At 44.6% G+C, this 18,319-nt stretch overlaps 1 protein-coding gene across 1 annotated transcript in view; it reads left to right on the forward strand.

Moving 5' to 3' along the window:
• Positions 1-18,319, forward strand: part of MAP7D2 (MAP7 domain containing 2) — a 97,796-nt gene that overhangs the window by 74,082 nt on the left and 5,395 nt on the right. The window contains exons 8-13 of the mRNA XM_061135932.1: positions 3,343-3,620; positions 4,192-4,324; positions 10,884-11,106; positions 11,847-11,951; positions 16,052-16,108; positions 16,559-16,637. Coding sequence (XP_060991915.1) covers positions 3,343-3,620; positions 4,192-4,324; positions 10,884-11,106; positions 11,847-11,951; positions 16,052-16,108; positions 16,559-16,637 — 875 coding nt within the window. The remainder of the gene's footprint in view (positions 1-3,342; positions 3,621-4,191; positions 4,325-10,883; positions 11,107-11,846; positions 11,952-16,051; positions 16,109-16,558; positions 16,638-18,319) is intronic.

An 18,319-nucleotide genomic window follows, 5' to 3' on the forward strand; every position in this document is an offset into this window, starting at 1 on the left:
CACCCATGAGGGAAGTGCAGATGTGTGCTTGCTGCAAGCAGGTCCCTTAGACAGTTATAATGGAGTGGGCGGTGGGCGCCCAGTACCTTTGCTCTGTCTCATGCAGCAGAGAGGTCATGCTTCACTCCTGGGGGAGGAGGATGAGGGCCAGGAAAAAGAGCAGATGGCTTTTTGCCAGTCCTTTCAGTAGCAGAAATTCCTAATTAATGAGTCAAGTTAGGAATGCTTATGGCAGGAGGACATGTTTCTGTCTGCATCATTTGCCATAAAACAGCAGCCTTCCTATGGCTAGCCTCTCCAAGTCCCACATCCAGGAGTAATGCTTTATACTGTTGACTGCCCCTGCAGTGGTTGCACTAGAGCTTCACAGAACATGCACTTGACATTCCAGGGAGTAAGTGGCCTGTTTTGATCTTCTCAGTGTACAGGACCAGCTCCCTCAAGAGCCCCTCCTGGTGGTTATAGAATCATTGCATCCCTAGATGATAGTATGGAAGGAGGGCATTGTTGAGCACATCTCCTGCCATACAGTTATACAGGCTGTTTGAGTCTAAACACAGGTTTTCCGAGCTAATTGGAAAATGATGCTTAATGGAACATTGTCATCATGAGGTAGCAGGGCCTGTGGTTTCCCTCATTATGCTTCCTCCTGCTTTTGGTTTGTTCTTATCTGTAAGGATAACTCAAGATTTTATTTTATCATATAATAACACCAACATCTGACAGCTATTGTGTGCTTACTCTGTGCCCCTTCTAAAATGAACATCTGGGGATCATGGTGACCCCAAACTCCAGCTTAGCCACACTGTGAATAGGGAATAGGGCCAAGTTGAAAGAAGTGGAGTTGGAGTTGAAGGTTCAGACTACAGTTCAATGGCTTATTTAACTTCTCTAAGCCCAGCTTCCTCCTCCGTAAAGTGACTGTAATAATAGTACCTGTGTCATAACTGGTTTTTGAGAACTAAAAGACACACATATATACACATACATACATAAATACACTTATCTCAGGGGCTGGTGTGCAGACAACACTCAGGAAGCATGAACAGAGTTTTGGAAGGTGCTAGATAAAGCCTGAATTCCACATCACCGGAGGGGTGTTCCAGGTGCAACTCTGAACACTGGAGGCACTAAGAATTCCCTCTCCAGCCCAGGCCCTTTAGGAGGCTTATTGGCGGGCCTTGGAGGTGTGGGGATTAGGACACCACCCCTCCAACCAGAGCAGCACCACTTTCATCTGCTTTAAACACATAGAAGGTATGTGGGGGGTGCTGTATATATATCTTACCTCAGTGGTTCTTGGCTGGAGGTGATCCTACTCCTGAGGGAACATTTGATTATGTCTGTAGACGTTTTTGATTGTTACAACTTCTGGAGGGGGAGTGGTGGAGATTGCTACTGGTGTCTAGTGAGTTGAGGCCAGGGATGCTGCTAAACAGTGCTCAGAATGGCCCCCCAGAAAGAAAGATCTAGCCTAAATGTCATGGCAAGGTTGAGAAACCCTGGTACATATGCATATGTATATGGAGGGGGCAAGAGGATTCTTTACCTGGCCTTTATTTGGTTGGTGTCTAGGAACAGAATTAGAAAATCAGGGGTATATAGTGCATGTGGAAGGAAACGCCTGGTTGTCAAGAGATGCTCTGGGAATGGTGGGGCCTGAGTCAGCTGAGCCCCAGGACTGAGGCAGGACAGTCTGCAGAGGGAAAGCACCATCCACATGTGGACAAGGTATCAGGGGGTTCTGGGTGACTCCACACCTAACAGGATGTTGGCGCAAGGGAAGTTGGTATGGCTAGTATGAAGTGATCCTTTCTGGTCTCACACTGGTCCAGCTAGGGGGTGGACTGCCAGAGAAGGGTGTACAGTTCACCATGGAAGTGGGATCTGGATGGATTCCATATCTGTAAAATGGTTGATGCTGAAACATCTGAATTTTAAAAATTCAGGTCACTTTTAAGTCACATTCTTTGGGTCACTGTGCAGCCCTCAGCCTGGCACGGACTGAGAAAAAGTGTTCTCTTCAACAGCCAGAGTTTGCCTTTTACCATGAGAGCATCAGTTAAAAACTGGCCTGCATCTTTTCCAGTCCACATACCCCTTGAGGATTATTTTCCAGCTCAAGACCAAGTTTAATATTGATCCGATCTTGTTTTTTCCTTACCACTAGTATCTGATTAGGTAACTCTTTAGGTCTCTGGTGAGAAATTGGCCTTTAACATTATGTTGACTTGCCATTTTTATAGGTCACAATGGTTGAATATTAGCAGTTTCATGTTGTTCAACCTGCTACAGGATTGAGAGTGACAATTTGTAATTTGTCAGCCGAGTACTTTATGTTCTTCCTAAAAGTACTCTGTACAAATGTCACCGCAGTATATGTGAACTTCTGGGTATACTCAGCAACTGAATCTAGGCTGTTACCCATGTCATCAGCAACCAGAGCTCACCAGGAGCCAGACTTGGCTAGGACACCTGTAATGGACCTTCTTCCAACAGATGTAAGGCAAGGTCCTATATTTTAACAAAACTGTATTTCCCTGGGTGGATATGGGCTTGTTCTCACATTTTGCATCTTCCCAGTAGCTGGAGAGATTCTTTTAAACCTTGAGAACCTTGAAAAAGACACTCCCTCTCCCCACCTCTTCACTGACTTTGTTCCTCAGAACTTGAAAAGGAACCAGATGTCAGTTATACCTTAGCAAAGGTGATTTTTTTTTTACTGTATGACTCCACTTCTGTGAGGTACATGGAATAGTCAAATTACATGGAAAGTGTAAAGTGGTTTCCCAGGGGCTGGAGAGAGGTGAGAATATGGAGTTAGTGTTTAAAAAGTACAGCATTCTGGAGGTGAACAGTGGAGGGGTGGTTGCACTATAGTGTGAATGGACTTAATGCCACTGAACTGTACACTTTAAAGTGGTTAAGATGGTACAGTTCATGTTGTGTGTATTTTGCCATAATTAGAAAAAAATAGGACTGGACTCATTCATTGCCATATGCTGAAGCCAAATCCAACCTTGGTGTTCATTTAAAAAAGGAGGTGGGGAAATGCCTAACACTTTATTCTCATGTTGTCATCAAACTTAAGTGAAATCAGGACATGATGTCATCAGCTGGGCTTCCTAAAACTTTGTCCCTTCTGTCGGGGGTGTCTTATAGGTACCATACAGTCCTGTTAGGGTGATAGTACTTCAGGGACTGCTGAGTGTGTGCTCCTCCTTACATTTGTTCCTCTTGAAGGATGAAATTGTTCAGCTTTTTGGAATCAGATGTCTTCAGAACAGAGGGTTCTGTGGTCAGGCCCAGTAATCATCTTATGGTGTGGTTTTGGTTTTCCAGGGCAACTTCAAAAGCATATCCGCAGTCTCCAAAGAACACAAAGCCGCCATACCCAGGGTCTCCGATGAAGTACCGCCTCCCCAGCTTTTCTGGCCAGGAGACACCCAAGAAGAAAGCAGACAAAGAGAAGAGCAACAAGGAGAAGGAAGGTACCCTGACTCAGGAGGCAGCCAGCTCACCCAAGGAGGAGGCCCCAGAGAAGCACGTGGCAGACAGGCAGGCCACTGAGAAGCAGGAGAAGCATGAGGCCATGGCAGGGAAGGCCAAGGGCAGCAGAGGTAGGCCCTCCTTGCACAACTGGTTCTTCCACTGAGTCCATCCCCACAGGAGCCTCGGATTTGGGGGAAAGACAGGGATTTTTCCCAGAGACGACTCCATGCCCTGGTGCTGCTTTCTCGGCTGGCACATTGCCCAGTCCTTCCCCTTGCTCTCCTGAGTGTCTCCTGGCAGAGGAGACCGAGGGACTAACACTGCTTCTGGCTGTGGAAGCCCCGGGGGGTGCTGAGCCATGTTCAGTCAGGTTATGCCCTTCTCACAGAGAGGGGCTCCCTGTAGTCCTCTAAGCTTCTGTGACAGCCATGGTGAGTTCACCCAAACAGGTGCAGTGGTGGAGGCTGCCATGGGGCTTGCTGGTGACCCATCTCTCCTCCTCGCCTTTCCACTGCCCTCCACGGTGGAATGCATCCAGGGTCCCAGCCAGCCCATGGCAGCCTCTGCTCGATGGCTAATTGTGCTGGTCCCGTCAGCATTTCCCGTCACCCACTGGGTTGGCTTTTTCAATTCCAAGTGGCAGCTGCCATGTGAGTGCAGTCATGATTTCATTTCCCTTGATCTTTTCCTCCGACGCAGCCTCAGGGAAGTCCACAGCAGGCACCACTGATGCAGGAGAGGCCACAAAGATCCTGTCTGAAAAGAGACGACAGGCCCGGCTGCAGAAGGAACAGGAGGAGCAGGAACGTCTGGAGAAGGAAAAACAAGACAAGTATGGGTAGTGCTCAGACCTTTTCAGACCGCTGTAAATGCCCAACTCCTGAATCTCAATGTTACAGACAGCCCCTGTTCTCAGCCTGGACTCTAGCACCAGCCAGGCCTCGCAGAACTATGAGTAGAGTTTGAGTTTTGTTTATAGAATGAGATTCTCCTTGAAAAGACTGGAGATGCCAAGACGTAAACATCTTGATTCTGCTTCCTAAATCGTGTCCCCTCCCCGCCTCCAGTTATCCTAACTCGCATCCCCAGATAAGACAGAGGAGGGTTGAGCAGACACCTATTGATGGGGCAGAAGCCACCCTCATATTCCATGAGACACAAGGTTACAGGGACTCTATCCTGGAGCAGGACAGAAGATGTCTTAGCAGTGGTCCCTAAACTTTGGAGGGTATCACAGTCTGTTAAGGGTTGCAGTAAAAATCCACAGGCCAGGCTGTGTCCTGCCTCAGTATTTCACCAGAGTTTGAGAACCACTTCATTTATCCCCGGAGCACTTGGTCAAAATATAGACAGTTCTGTCTTTTCTAGTCTTAGTATTCAGAGAGAAATGCATGTTGAAGGACAAGGTAGATTTTATCATTAGTTGATATAGGAAGCTCTTAGGATAGTCACAGAGTGCAGTCCACTGCTATTGAAAGAATTAACATAACAGGAAGCCCACCATGCTGTAGTGCTTCACGACTGGCACTAAGTTTAGAGTGATAGAATACTCTTGATCTGTAAGCAACCTTGACAAGTCTTTCATGGTCTCTCATTATGCTTTTGCTGATTTATTTATTTTTTTAAGGCTGGTGGGGGAACATCTGACTGGTCCCTTCTTCAAATTCTGGAGTTTTCTGATGATTTTCCCACCTCAAAGCTTTTGGGCAACAGCAGCAGGTCTTTTTGTTAGGTAGTGTGCTTGGGCTGAGTTGCATGGACCACAGGGTATGTGAAGGGAGGTCCCAGGAGAGGAAGCTGAGTCGCAGGACCTCCAGTGATAGGCCAGGGCCTGTGCAGGCCCTGAGCAGATGAGTTGCATGCCTGTAGCTTGTTCTGGGGCAGGTGCAGCCATCTGCCTTCCAGCCAGCACCCTCCTGCATTTCCTTCACAGCACGGCTCCTCAAAAAATCCCTGAGTTTATTTTCTCTACTCACCCTCAGAGTCTTCAAACCTTATACTCACAGTTCTTCCTAATTGCCAGATTCCTAATCATTTCTTCATTTGTCTTGCTTCTCTGTCCTCTCCTCATTCTCCTCTGTCCCCCGCCCCCCAGCCCCTACTCTTTGGCCAGCTTCACCTGAGAAGCCCTTCCTGAGCAGCACTGCTTCCTCCTGTCCTGCCCCATGCCCTCGTCATGCTGCTGGTGTCCTCTGGCTTCCAGTGTTTGGGGCTCACATTTCATTCAGCATCCTCATGCTCAGCATTTGGGGTGCTAACCCAACTCTGCTCTCATCTCTCTTTCTACCCTCACCTTTTCTTTGCCTTGTTTTACCATCTGTTTCTGAATCCAATTTCATCTTGCTCTGTAAACCCTCCGTGCGTTCTGGTACAAGGGAGGCACTGAATCCACACGGGTATTGATGCTGCCTGAACCTGTGCTGCCCGGTACCACCACCTCTAGCCCCAGGCGGCCCCGACAGGGAAGTACACTCAACTGGAGTCCCATTGGGTTCCTTAGCCCAACAGCCACAGTTCAAGTGCTCAGCAGCTACATGGCTACTGACTGCTATATCGCACAGCACCAATCTCTAGAACGTTTCCCTCACCACAAAGTTCTATTGGATAGCACTATTGGAGGCAGTATGTCCAACTGCTTTATGCCTTTCTTTCAGTGTATCCCACATGTACCTCAAATTGAGCATTTCCAAAATAGACCTTACTTTCTCCCAGCCTTCCTTTCCCTTTGACAAGCTCTGTCCTCCACCTCCCCAGGCACCCGCAATGAGAAGTGTCAGAGCCAGCTCTGAATTCTCCTCTCTCCTTCCTTAGCATCCCATCCCGTCAGGTCTGTCTCAGCTGCCTCTAGTATATCTCTTCATCTCTCTTCCCTCCAGGCCCTTCTGCCCTCCTCTCCTCCTGAGCTCTGGCCCCCTGTGACCTCTCACTGGAGCTGTGTCTGTATATGCGCCCAGATCTCTATTGTAGGTCTCCTAGAACTCATCTACTGTCCACACTATGTCCCCAACGCCTCTTCTCAAATAAGTGACACTGTCCTGTTCCTGTCCTTCAACAATCCAGTGACTCCTCTGTCCACAGGTGCCGTCCAAACCCATCAATGGACCTTCATGGCCGGCCATGACCTGGACCCCACTCACTCCTCCACCTCTAGCACACGGCTCCATGCCTCCACATCTGCTTTCACTCTGCCTCCTGCAGCCTCGGGCTCCTTCTCACCAGACATATTTTCTCTTCTCCATCAGGTCAAACCTTGCTCCACCTCTGCACCCTTTCCAGCCCTGTCCCTGGGAGACAGCAGATCTCTCCTACTCTTCAGCCCCCCAGCCGAGCTGCTCACCTGGTCACATAGCCTCCTCCATTAGTCCACAGGAACGCTTCCCTCACCAAGCACCTTAAAAGGCTGGGATGCAGTTTTTGGCTTACTGGTGCTGGTTCTCAGTAAACGAACAGGGAAGATAGAGAGGAGAAAGACACACACAGCTGAGAAGCCAGGGCGGTTATGGGTTGAGAAGGCTGTGCTTGTGTGGTGGAGCCGGAGGAATGAGGACGACTTAAGCAGAAATGGGCCGATTCATAGTCGATGCTAAGGTTTGACTCTAAGGACTTAGGGGGCAGATGGCAGATGACACCCAATGACAGATGAAGGATAGAAGGAATTGATTTTAGGGGATAAAAATAATCCATTTGATTTCAGATAAACCAAGTTTAAGGTGCCTGCAAAATATCCAGGTGATTAAAAATGACATTGAAGCCTAGGGTTTAGGTGAAAATGAGGGCAATACTCTTGACTCAAGACCAATTTTCCCTCCTCTTACCAGAATATGAAGCTTTGCTAGCACCACGTGGGAGTGAGAAAGTACAGTACCAGAAAACTAAGGGCTGGAACACAGGGGACAGCTCCTGGATTAAGATCATCCTCATGCCTGTTTTGTGCTTAGAGTCAGTAGTCGAAGCCACAGAAATGTAGTTGCCAGATGAGAGAATATAGAGAAAATTAAAGATACTTGCGCCAAACTGTGGAAACCCAATCATTGTCACAAACTGGTGAGGGAGACGCCATCCAAGTTAGGGATGAGTCTGCTCAGAGCAGAAGGACTGACAGGGTATCCAGACAGCTGGGCCTGGGAGGAGAACACACGCTGGTCCAGTCCCTGTTAGCAGTGACTGTAGGGCTCTGCTGGGAGCATCAGAACAGGCACAGCCCCGGGGCTCATGAATGGCCCAAGGTGTACATCAGGATTCTTGACGTTGTGCCAAGAAAGTGGGAAGGCAGTGCCAGAAACTAGGAGCAAAGAAATCTCACTGGGATACCAAAACAAGTCATGTTAAGAAGTTAAAATAGCTGCTGAGGGCCCAAGTGGATAAGTTAGACAGCCCCTTGCCAGCAGGGTCACACGGCCAGGCTGCAGCTCTGTGTCCGTGCAGGAGTCAGCTGGGTCAGTGATGCCAGCAGAGGTCCTGGCACCTAGCAGCCCTGGCAGCTTGTCGGCTGAGCCTCTGGGTGGTGGGCTGTTGGGGTCAGAGCTGGAGAAATGGAGCAGGGTGGAGACATGAGTAGCTTGACAGAGGTGAGAGGGTGGAGGCCATGAATGTCAGTGGAAGGCAAGGGAGAGGTCACCGAGGAGAGTTGTTCAGGAGACCTGAGTGTTTTGCAGACTGTGGGAAGGTCGGTGTGGAAGGAGGAAACAATGAAAGGAAGAGAGGGAGACAGTGGAAGGTGTTTAGGTGCAGGAAGATGTGGAATTAACAGCACAAGTGGTGGCATGTGTAATCCTTTGCATCTAAGCAGAAAAAAAGGACATTTTCTGAGCAGGAATGCCATAGAGGAATGAAGTTCAAGGAAACTCAGATTAGGTGGCACCAGTCTTCTCTATAAAGTGGTTGATGATGCCATCAAGTAAGATCAAATAAGGAGTATGTGGAAGACTGATCCCCTAGGATCTGGGAGCTGAGGATGAGTGGCCGGTGTGATGGCTGAGGCCCAGGGAGAGACGACGAGTCAGCCTTGTGTGGGCCTTACTGTAACCAGTGTTGACAACCCAGGAGGGTCCAGAGTGGCCCCCATGCCCTCCCACAGATGCTCTGGAGTAGCTGGGCAGCGTGGGGACCCTGAGAGAAGAGGGAGCAGATGCACAGCACTGCCCACTGCTGGTCAGGAGAGAAGGTGGTGGGTGACAGCTGAGAGCAGATCAAGAAAGGTGAAGGTTAGGGCATTGAAGGTTTAGCTTTTTTAAATGAAAACTTTTAAGCATGTAAGGAAGAGAGAATAGTGAAACCCACATAGTCATCTAGAGATTGAACATGTAGCAAGGATATGGTGCAAATGTGAGAAGATGGGGTGAGAGGGGGCTGGAGGCTGAGAGATGGGAGTCCTTATTGAGAAATGGGAGACCTTATACAGAAGACCCTCCCCAGTGGCTGGGGATAAGAGATGCATCCACTGAATGGTGACTGCAATGCAGTTTTCTGGTACTTGCTACCTGGTGAGGAAGTGGGGAGGGTTTGGCATGGGTGACAGGAACAAGGATGGGAGAGGGTGACAGAACTACATGTGGGTCTGGTGAACTCTGGAGGAAACCCAGTAATGCTGGCAAGAGTGGCAGGGTGGGGCTGCCTGTAGCAGAGGGGTGCTGGAGAAATGACCACAGCCATGTTCTCTTGAGTCATTAAACAGGGAGAGAAAGAATGTTTATTCTTGCAGAGGATTTTGAGATTCTTGGTTTCACACAGGAGAAGCCAGTTCTTCCCTACTTTGGGGGAAGCAGAATGTGGTTAAATGGAGGGAATTTTAGGGGTTGATGGGCCTTTGGGGAGGAATTTGTGTTCTGAGTGATAAGAAGGATTATGGAGACCTAGGGGCTAAGAGAATGTGTTGCTTACTCATGGGTATGCATCCGGCATCTTGGAAGTCCTCATGGTAAAATGGAAGAAACAGCGACTTTTCAGATCCAGAAGATGAAGAGAAGGATTAAGTAGCTTGTGTGTTAATTTATATACAACATATCCTTTGTGTATTAACTTCTCTGAGACAGTCACAACTGGCTCTTTAAAAGAGAGAGAAAAACTGAAATAGTGCTCAACCTTGGGAGAGATTTTGTTATGGATACATCTGGTTTTTTATAATCCTGTGTTGGGCATCCTAGTCTTTCATTGTGGAATCTAAGAACTGGTGAGTTTCTTTCTGAGTAGGCCCCATAATGCTCTTCTCCAAAGTTCTCCAGAATATTTGTTCATAATTTCAGTTGTTCCAGCTTTTAGACACTGCAGCTTTTGTGATTTCTAAAGCCAACCATTAGGATGCAAGGGTGTTCTTTATAAGTCTTGATCTTTTATAGTAACATACCAGCACCCCAGTAAGTCAGTGCTACATGCTTCCAAAGAGAGGTTATTTCTAAAAAACATACAGATTTATAGAAATTATCTTTATTTGGAAGCAGGTACCACTGGTAAGTTGCTATTCCTTTTGTTTTGAATGGGCATCATAAATGTTGAGTGGTTTTCCTAGGAAGGGTCACACAGCAGGTGGCACAGTCAGAATGCAGTCTTGGTCTTGCCCATGTAGTACATTGCCAGTCAGTAATTGACTGCAAAATGAGTATAGTTACCTACAGTTTTTCATAGATGAGGAAAATGACATGTGAGCAGGAAGAACGTTAGAAATGTAAAAATAAGCACTTAAGACTAATCAGAATTTTCCCTCACTGCTTAGATCTCTTTATTGTTACATCACCAACCATTCATCTGTGGGTTAAAAATGTCTAAATGCCAGTTAATTTTCATTTAGCAAAGAATAAAAGCTTAATTTTTTTTAAGAATGACAAAATAAATGGAAAATAGATGCTCTAATTTCTGTATTAAATGTCAGGTTTCTGTTGAGCATTTCCTTCCATTTGCTACTTCAGAAGTCACATACTAATTAGAATCAAAGTGAACTTTTTGACCTCCTAGTCACTGTTCTTAATTTGCTGTCTGGCACAGATGTAGCCATTGAAAGATTTCTAGTTTTTTTTCTAGCTTAAGTTGGTTTTAAATATTTATTCTCAGTTTTTAAACAATTGTCATTGAATAAGAATGATGGGGCTGTGATCATTTGTAAATTGACTAGGGAACATCTGTCTCTTCATTACAGGCTTTCACAAATCAATACATTAGTACTCTCGGTATCACAGAATTTGAAGTCAACCCTGGTTAATATTTTTTGGGTAACTGTATGGACTGGAGTGGCTTTCTGGGAAGGATGGGTTATTTTCTTAAGTGGATGGTAATTCACATGCATGTGTCTATGACCGAGTCACGCATACATCATGCTCTACTGTTAGCACAGAGTTCTTGGTGGTTTGTCTTTTGGGCATGTCATCATTGTCTTGTAACAATAGTTCTATTCTCAAAAGACTGGAGAGAGAGGAATTGAAAAGAAAGGCAGAGGAAGAAAGACTTCGCCTAGAGGAAGCCCGTAAACAGGAAGAGGAAAAGAAGCAGCAAGAGGAGGAAGAGAAAAGGAAGGTAGCAGAGGAGGCAAAGCGGAAGGCCAAGGAGGCGCTGCTGTTGAAAGAAGAGCAAGAAAAGGAAAAACAAGAAAAAGAAAAGCAGGAAAAAGCCATGATTGTAAAGCAGGTACTGTGCAAGTCTTTATATAGACTTCCTTAAGGGCCTTAGTATTAGGTAAAATTAGTTAAATTTGAATGACTTACAATGTTTCCTTGAAGCATTTTTCTTTAACTGAACTAGTTAATAGATTTGAGTTACTTTGGGCAACACAAGTGAAGTGGCAACGTTTGTTATATGTCAGTTTTGGTTCTCCCAAAGGCAGACCCTGGATAAGAATTTGAGTGTCAGTAGTTTATTTGGGAGATGATCCTAGGAAGCTGGTAGGGGAGTGAGAAGAAAGCCAATGTAAGCACACTGGTGAGTGGGTTACTGTGGGCATCTGGAACTTGTTTGCTGTGGAACTCTAGGAGACTATGGAATATGCCTTAGAATTACCCTTTGGAGGGGTGAGGAAACTAGATTATTTATCTTCCAACTCCTGCCCCTTGTGGTTGAAAGTAACTTCCTGAAACTCCTAACCACATGCATACTTCAGGGTCAGAGACTGCCCTCAGACACAAAAAGACCTTGACCTTGTATGCAGAGGGTCTGCAGGTGATTTGCATGGTGGACTGAGGTCGTATGAGTGAGACCCAACCATGTCTGCTGTGTCATAGGGCAGGCTGTAAAAATTCACATTGAATATTGGAGCAGCACCCACTTTGGGTAGATGATGAGATGGAGGAACAAGTGCAAACCCCAGAGAATTAACTAGTGTTTTCTTAAGCTTAGCAATGCCTATACCTTGGTTTCTATGTTTCTACCAGAAGGAAGCAGCAGAAGCAAAGGCCCAGGAGGCAGCTAAACAAATGCGTCTGAAAAGAGAACAGATCATGCTACAGATGGAGCAGGAGCGACTGGAGAGGAAGAAGGTGAGGGCTAAGGGATTAGGCATACTTAGGATGAGGCAGGGACAGGAAGGGAGTCTAGTTATGTTCTGCAGTCATTGAGTACAGTGCTCTTAGAATTGCTGTTTAGGTTGAATTCACTGATCATACTATTCAACTCTTCTGTATCTTTATGAGTTTTCTGTCATCTTGTTCTTTCATTTACTGAGAGATGGGTATTGAAAATGTCATCTGTGATTATGGATTTGTGCATTACTCCTTCCAGTTCTATACATTTTTGTTTTCATATATTTTGAAGCTGTACTGTTAGGTGAATTTATATTTCAAGTTATTAAGTTTTTCTGTGGAATTGACCCTTATATCATTATGAAATATTCCTTCTTTATCTCTAGTAATACTTTTTGTCTTAAATTCTACTTTGTCAATCTTTTTATGATTAGCACCTGCATGATGAATTTTTTTACTTTGAACCTACGTGTGTTCTTATAAAATGTTTCCCTTATAAACAGCACTGGAGAAGGCAGTGACAACCCACTGCAGTATTCTTGCCTGGAAAATTCCATGGATGGAAGAGCCTGGTGGGCTACAGTCCTTGGGGTTGCAGAGTCAAACATGACTGGGCACACACATCTATAAATAGCATAGAGTCAGGATTTGTTATTTAAATCAAGTTTGACAGTTTCTGTTTTTTCATTGGTATGTTTAGACCATTTACATTTAATGTAATTATGGGTGAAGTTGGGTTTAAGGTGGTACCCAGTTTGTGGCCTCCTCTCCTGCTCTTCAGCTAGGGTTTCTGTTGGGTGGTCCTGTTGAATGACAGGTAGTGATTTGTTGAATTCTAGCTAAAGAGAGGAAGGAGAAAGATGGGATATAAATGATTGATTCTAGATACTTACTAGTTCACTTCTTAAGCATTTGACCTTGTTCATATGGCAGAGGTATTTATCTGTAAAACCAATGGAAGCACTTTCTATACACATTATCCTGTGCTAAGATTTCTCTTTTATGAGTTCTCTGAGAAATGTGAAATTGCATACAGACCCAGATACTTGCATCTGTTTTTGGTCTTGTGGTCCTCTTTGTTGTTGTTCAGTCACTCAGTCGTGTCTGACTCTGCAACCTCGTGGACTGCAGCATACCAGGCTTCTCTGTCCTTTACCATCTCCTAGAGCTTGAGCAAACTCGTCCATTGAGTTGGTGATGCCATCTAACCATCTCATCCTCTGTCATGCCCTTCTCCTCCTACCTTCAGTCTTTCCTAGCATCAGCGTCTTTTCTAATGAGTAGGCTCTTCTCATCAGGTGGCCAAGATACTGGAGCTTCAGCATCAATCCTTCCAATGGATATTCAGGACTGATTTCCTTTAGGATGGACTGGTTGAATCTCCTTGCAGTCCAAGGGACTCTCAAGAGTCTTCTCCAACACCACAGTTCAAAAGCATCAATTCTTCAGCATTCAGTCTTGTTTATATGGTCCAACTCTCACATCCATACATGACTACTGGAAAAACCATAGCTTTGACTATATGGACCTTTAAAAAAAGTTATGTCTCTACTTTTTTTTTTGTCTCTACTTTTTAATACACTAGATTAGTCATAGGTTTGTCTAGGTTTGTCATAGTTTTCCTTCCAAGGAGCAAGTATCTCTTAATTTCATGGCTGCAGTAACCCTCCACAGTGATTTTGGTGCCCAAGAAAATAAAGTCTGTCACTGTTTCCATTGTTTCCCATCTATTTGCCATGAAGTGGTGGGACCTGATGCCATGATCTTAGTTTTTTTTTTCCCATTTATTTTTATTAGTTGGAGGCTAATTACTTTACAGTATTGTAGTGGTTTTTGCCATACATCGACATGAATCAGCCATGGATTTACATGTGTTCCCCATCCCGATCCCCCTTCCCACCTCCCTCCCCATCCCATCCCTCTGGGTCATCCCAGTGCACCAGCCCCAAGCACTTGTCTCATGCATCCAACCTGGACTGGCAATCTCTTTCACACTTGATAGTATACATGTTTTAATGTTGTTCTCTCAGATCATCCCACGCTCGCCTTCTCCCATAGAGTCCAAAAGTCTGTTCTATACATCTGTGTCTCTTTTTCTGTCTTGCATATAGGGTTATCATTACCATCTTTCTAAATTCCATATATATGTGTTAGTATACTGTATTGGTGTTTATCTTTTTAGCTTACTTCACTCTGTATAATGGGCTCCAGTTTTATCCATCTCATTAGAATTGATTCAAATGTATTCTTTTTAATGGCTGAGTAGTATTCCATTGTGTATATGATCTTAGTTTTTTGAATGTTGAGTTTTCAGCCAGCTTTTTCACTATCCTCTTTCACTTTCATCAAGAGGCTCTTCAGTTCCTCTTCACTTTCTGCCATAACGGTATTATCACCTGCATATCTGAGGTTATTGACATTTCTGCTGGCAATCTTGATTCCAGCTTGTGCTTTATTCAGCCCGGCATTTCTCATGATGTACTCTGCATATAAGTTAAGTAAGCAGGGTAACAATATACAGCCTTGAGGTACTCCATTCCCAATTTTGAACCAGCCGGTTTTGTTCCATGTCCAGTTCTGACTGTTGCTTCTTAACCTGCATACAGGTTTCACAGGAGGCAGGTAAGGTGATCTGGTATTCCCATCTCTTTAAGAATTTTCCACAGTTTCTTGTGATCCACAGAGTCAAAGACTTTGGCATAGTCAATAAAGCAGAAGTAGATGTTTTTCTGGAATTCTCTTTTTTCTATGATCCAGCTGATGTTGGCAATTTGATCTCTGGTTCCTCTGCCTTTTCTAAATCCAGCTTGAACATCTGGAAGTTCTCAGTTCACATACTATTGAAGCCTAGCTTGGAGAATTTTGAGCATTACTTTGCTAGCATGTGAAATGAGTGCAGTTGTGCAGTAGTTTGAACATTCTTTGGTATTGCCCTTCTTTGGGATTGGAATGAAAACTGACCTTTTTCGTTTAGTGGCCACTGAATGAGTATTCCAGTCCTCTGGCCACTGCTGAGTTTTCCAAATTTGCTGGCATATTGAGTGCAGCACATTCATATCATAATCTTTTAGGATTTGAAATAGCTCAGATGAAATTCCATCACCTCCACTAGCTTTGTTCATAATGATGCTTCCAAAGGCCCACTTGACTTTGCATTCCAGGATGTCTGGCACTAGGTGAGTGATCATACCATTGTGGTTATCTGGGTCATTAAGATCTTTTTTGTATAGTTCTTCTGTGTATTCTTGCCACCTCTTCTTAATATCTTCTGCTTCTGTTACGTCCATACCATTTCTGTCCTTTATTGTGCCCATCTTTGCATGAAATGTTCCCTTGGTATCTCTAATTTTTTTGAAGAGATCTCTAGTCTTTCCCATTCTATTGTTTTCCCCTATTTCTTTGCATTGATCCCTGAGGAAGGCTTGCTTATCTCTCCTTGCTATTCTTTGGAACTCTGCATTCAGGTGGGTTTATCTTTCCTTTTTTCCTTTGCCTTTCACTTCTCTTCTTTTCTCAGCTATATGTAAGGCCTCCTCAGACAACCATTTTTCCTTTTTGCATTTCTTTTTCTCGAGGATGGTCTTGATCACTGCCTCCTGTACAATGTCATGAACCTCCGTCCATAGTTCTCCATATACTCTGTCTATCAGATCTAATCCCTTATATCTATTTGTCACTTCCACTGTATAACCATAAGGGATTTGATTTAGGTTATACCAGAATTGCCTAGTGGTTTTCCCTACTTTCTTCAATTTAAGTCTGAATTTTGTAATAAGGAATTCATAATCTGAGCCACAGTCAGCTCCCAGTCTTATTTTTGCTAACTGTATAGAGCTTCTCCATCTTCAATGCAAAGAATATAATCAATCTGATTTTGGTATTGACTATCTGGTGATGTCCATGTGTAGAGTCATCTCTTGTGTTGTTGGAAGAGGGTGTTTGCACTCTCTTGGCAAAACTCTTTTAACGTTTGCCCTGTTTCATTTTGTTTTCCAAGGCCAAACGTATTTGTTATTCCAGGTATCTCTTGACTTCCTTCTTTTGCATTCCAGTCCCCTATGATGAAAAGGACATCTTTTTTGGTGTAGTTCTCTTACCTGTTTCTTTTTGATTTCCAGAGAATAGATGAAATTATGAAGAGAACAAGAAAGAGTGATGCATCTTTGGAAGTGAAGGTAGGCATTCAGAATGCCATTTTCATAATTCATGTACTGAGAAGAACATAATGGTAGAATATATTCAGTGATGTTGTAGGTCTCAGAGAGCATTAGCCAGGAAAAAAATAGGTTCTTCCTGCTTTGTTCCTGGCTAGATTAAGAAGACTGTTAGTGTCTAAAAGGAAAGAGGAGTCTAAGAGAGGAGTTTCTGGGATGGGGTGGTAATAAAAATTTCCTCAGAGAAGTGGAGGTAGGGATGCAGGGAGAAGCACTGTAGTCCACAGATAAAAAAAGAGAATGGTGGCATATTACTATGGGAAACACAGCTGATTTATAATACACTCAGAAAATTCAAAGAATTACCATGGAACAGACAGATGGCTCAGCATGGTTCCAAATATCCCCTGATGCTTTTCAAAAGCATTTGTCTTGGTACATAAAGCCTACCTTCCCTCTGTGTGTTTTCAGAAAGACGACCCAAAAGTGGAGCTTCAGTCTGCTCTGTGTGTGGAAAATAAGGCAGAACCCGTGGTCCCTAACAAAATAGGTGAGTGTGGGATCTGGTTCTTGGGTTCTTCGTCTCAGAAAGTGAGGGCTCACGGTGTTCCTTGTAGGGAACTAGCAGACCTTGTGGGTCTGAAGAGCGTTATCGCTGCCAGGAGCCTGTGTACTTCTCCCCACAACCCCACCCCGGGGGGAGTTCCCATCTCTACAGGTCCACTTGAAAACCAGTAGGTCCCTCAGTTACTCTAATAACCCCAGCACCAGAGCCGGGCCATCTGCTGGCTAGGCTGCTTTCCAGAGGGCTTAATTGCTGGTCATGTTCTGTAAAGAACTGACTCTGTTGTTCTACAGCAGTTTCTCCTGCCTTCGAGACTTCTGGATAGTCCAGCTCTTTTCTGTCATGGATTCTTTTTTTTTTTTTTTTTTATGATCTTTTTTTTTTTTTTCAGTGGGTTTAGTCATACATTGATATGAATCAGCCATGGATTTACACGTATTCCCCATCCCGATCCCCGCTCCCACCTCCCTCTCCACCCGATTCCCCCGGGTCCTCCCAGTGCACCAGGCTGGAGCACTTGTCTCATGCATCCCACCTGGGCTGGTGATCTGTTTCACCATAGATAGTATACATGCTGTTCTTTTGAAATATCCCACCCTCACATTCTCCCACAGAGATCAAAAGTCTGTTCTGTATTTCTGTGTCTCTTTTTCTGTTTTGCATATAGGGTTATCGTTACCATCTTTCTAAATTCCATATATATGTGTCAGTATGCTGTAATGTTCTTTATCTTTCTGGCTTACTTCACTCTGTATAAGGGGCTCCAGCTTCATCCATCTCATTAGGACTGGTTCAAATGAATTCTTTTTAATGGCTGAGTAATATTCCATGGTGTATATGTACCACAGCTTCCTTATCCATTCATCTGCTGATGGGCATCTAGGTTGCTTCCATGTCCTGGCTATTATAAACAGTGCTGCGATGAACATTGGGGTGCACGTGTCTCTTTCAGATCTGGTTTCCTCAGTGTGTATGCCCAGAAGTGGGATTGCTGGGTCATATGGCAGTTCTATTTCCAGTTTTTTAAGAAATCTCCACACTGTTTTCCATAGCGGCTGTACTAGTTTGCATTCCCACCAACAGTGTAAGAGGGTTCCCTTTTCTCCACACCCTCTCCAGCATTTATTGCTTGTAGTTTTGGATAGCAGCCATCCTGACTGGCGTGTAATGGTACTTCATTGTGGTTTTGATTTGCATTTCTCTAATAATGAGTGATGTTGAGCATCTTTTCATGTGTTTGTTAGCCATCTGTATGTCTTCTTTGGAGAAATGTCTGTTTAGTTCTTTGGCCCATTTTTTGATTGGGTCATTTATTTTTCTGGAATTGAGCTTCAGGAGTTGCTTGTATATTTTTGAGATTAATCCTTTGTCTGTTTCTTCATTTGCTATTATTTTCTCCCAATCTGAGGGCTGTCTTTTCACCTTCTGTCATGGATTCTTAAAGCTCCTCAGGTTTCATGGCAGCCAGAGTCAGAAAACATATGTCCATCTCAGAGTCACTCTTCACATTTCTCTTTTGCCTTGTGGCTCAAGAGCCTGGGGACCTGAACAGGATATGACATCAAGTTTCCTGGGTGAGTCATGTTGTTGTTCAGTCACTAAGTTGTGTCCGATGTTGCAACCCCACAGACTGTAACATGCCAAACTCCTCTGTCTTCCACTATCTC

Source organism: Dama dama, chromosome X, assembly GCF_033118175.1.
Source record: "Dama dama isolate Ldn47 chromosome X, ASM3311817v1, whole genome shotgun sequence".
In the NCBI taxonomy this organism is placed as follows: Eukaryota; Metazoa; Chordata; class Mammalia; order Artiodactyla; family Cervidae; genus Dama; species Dama dama.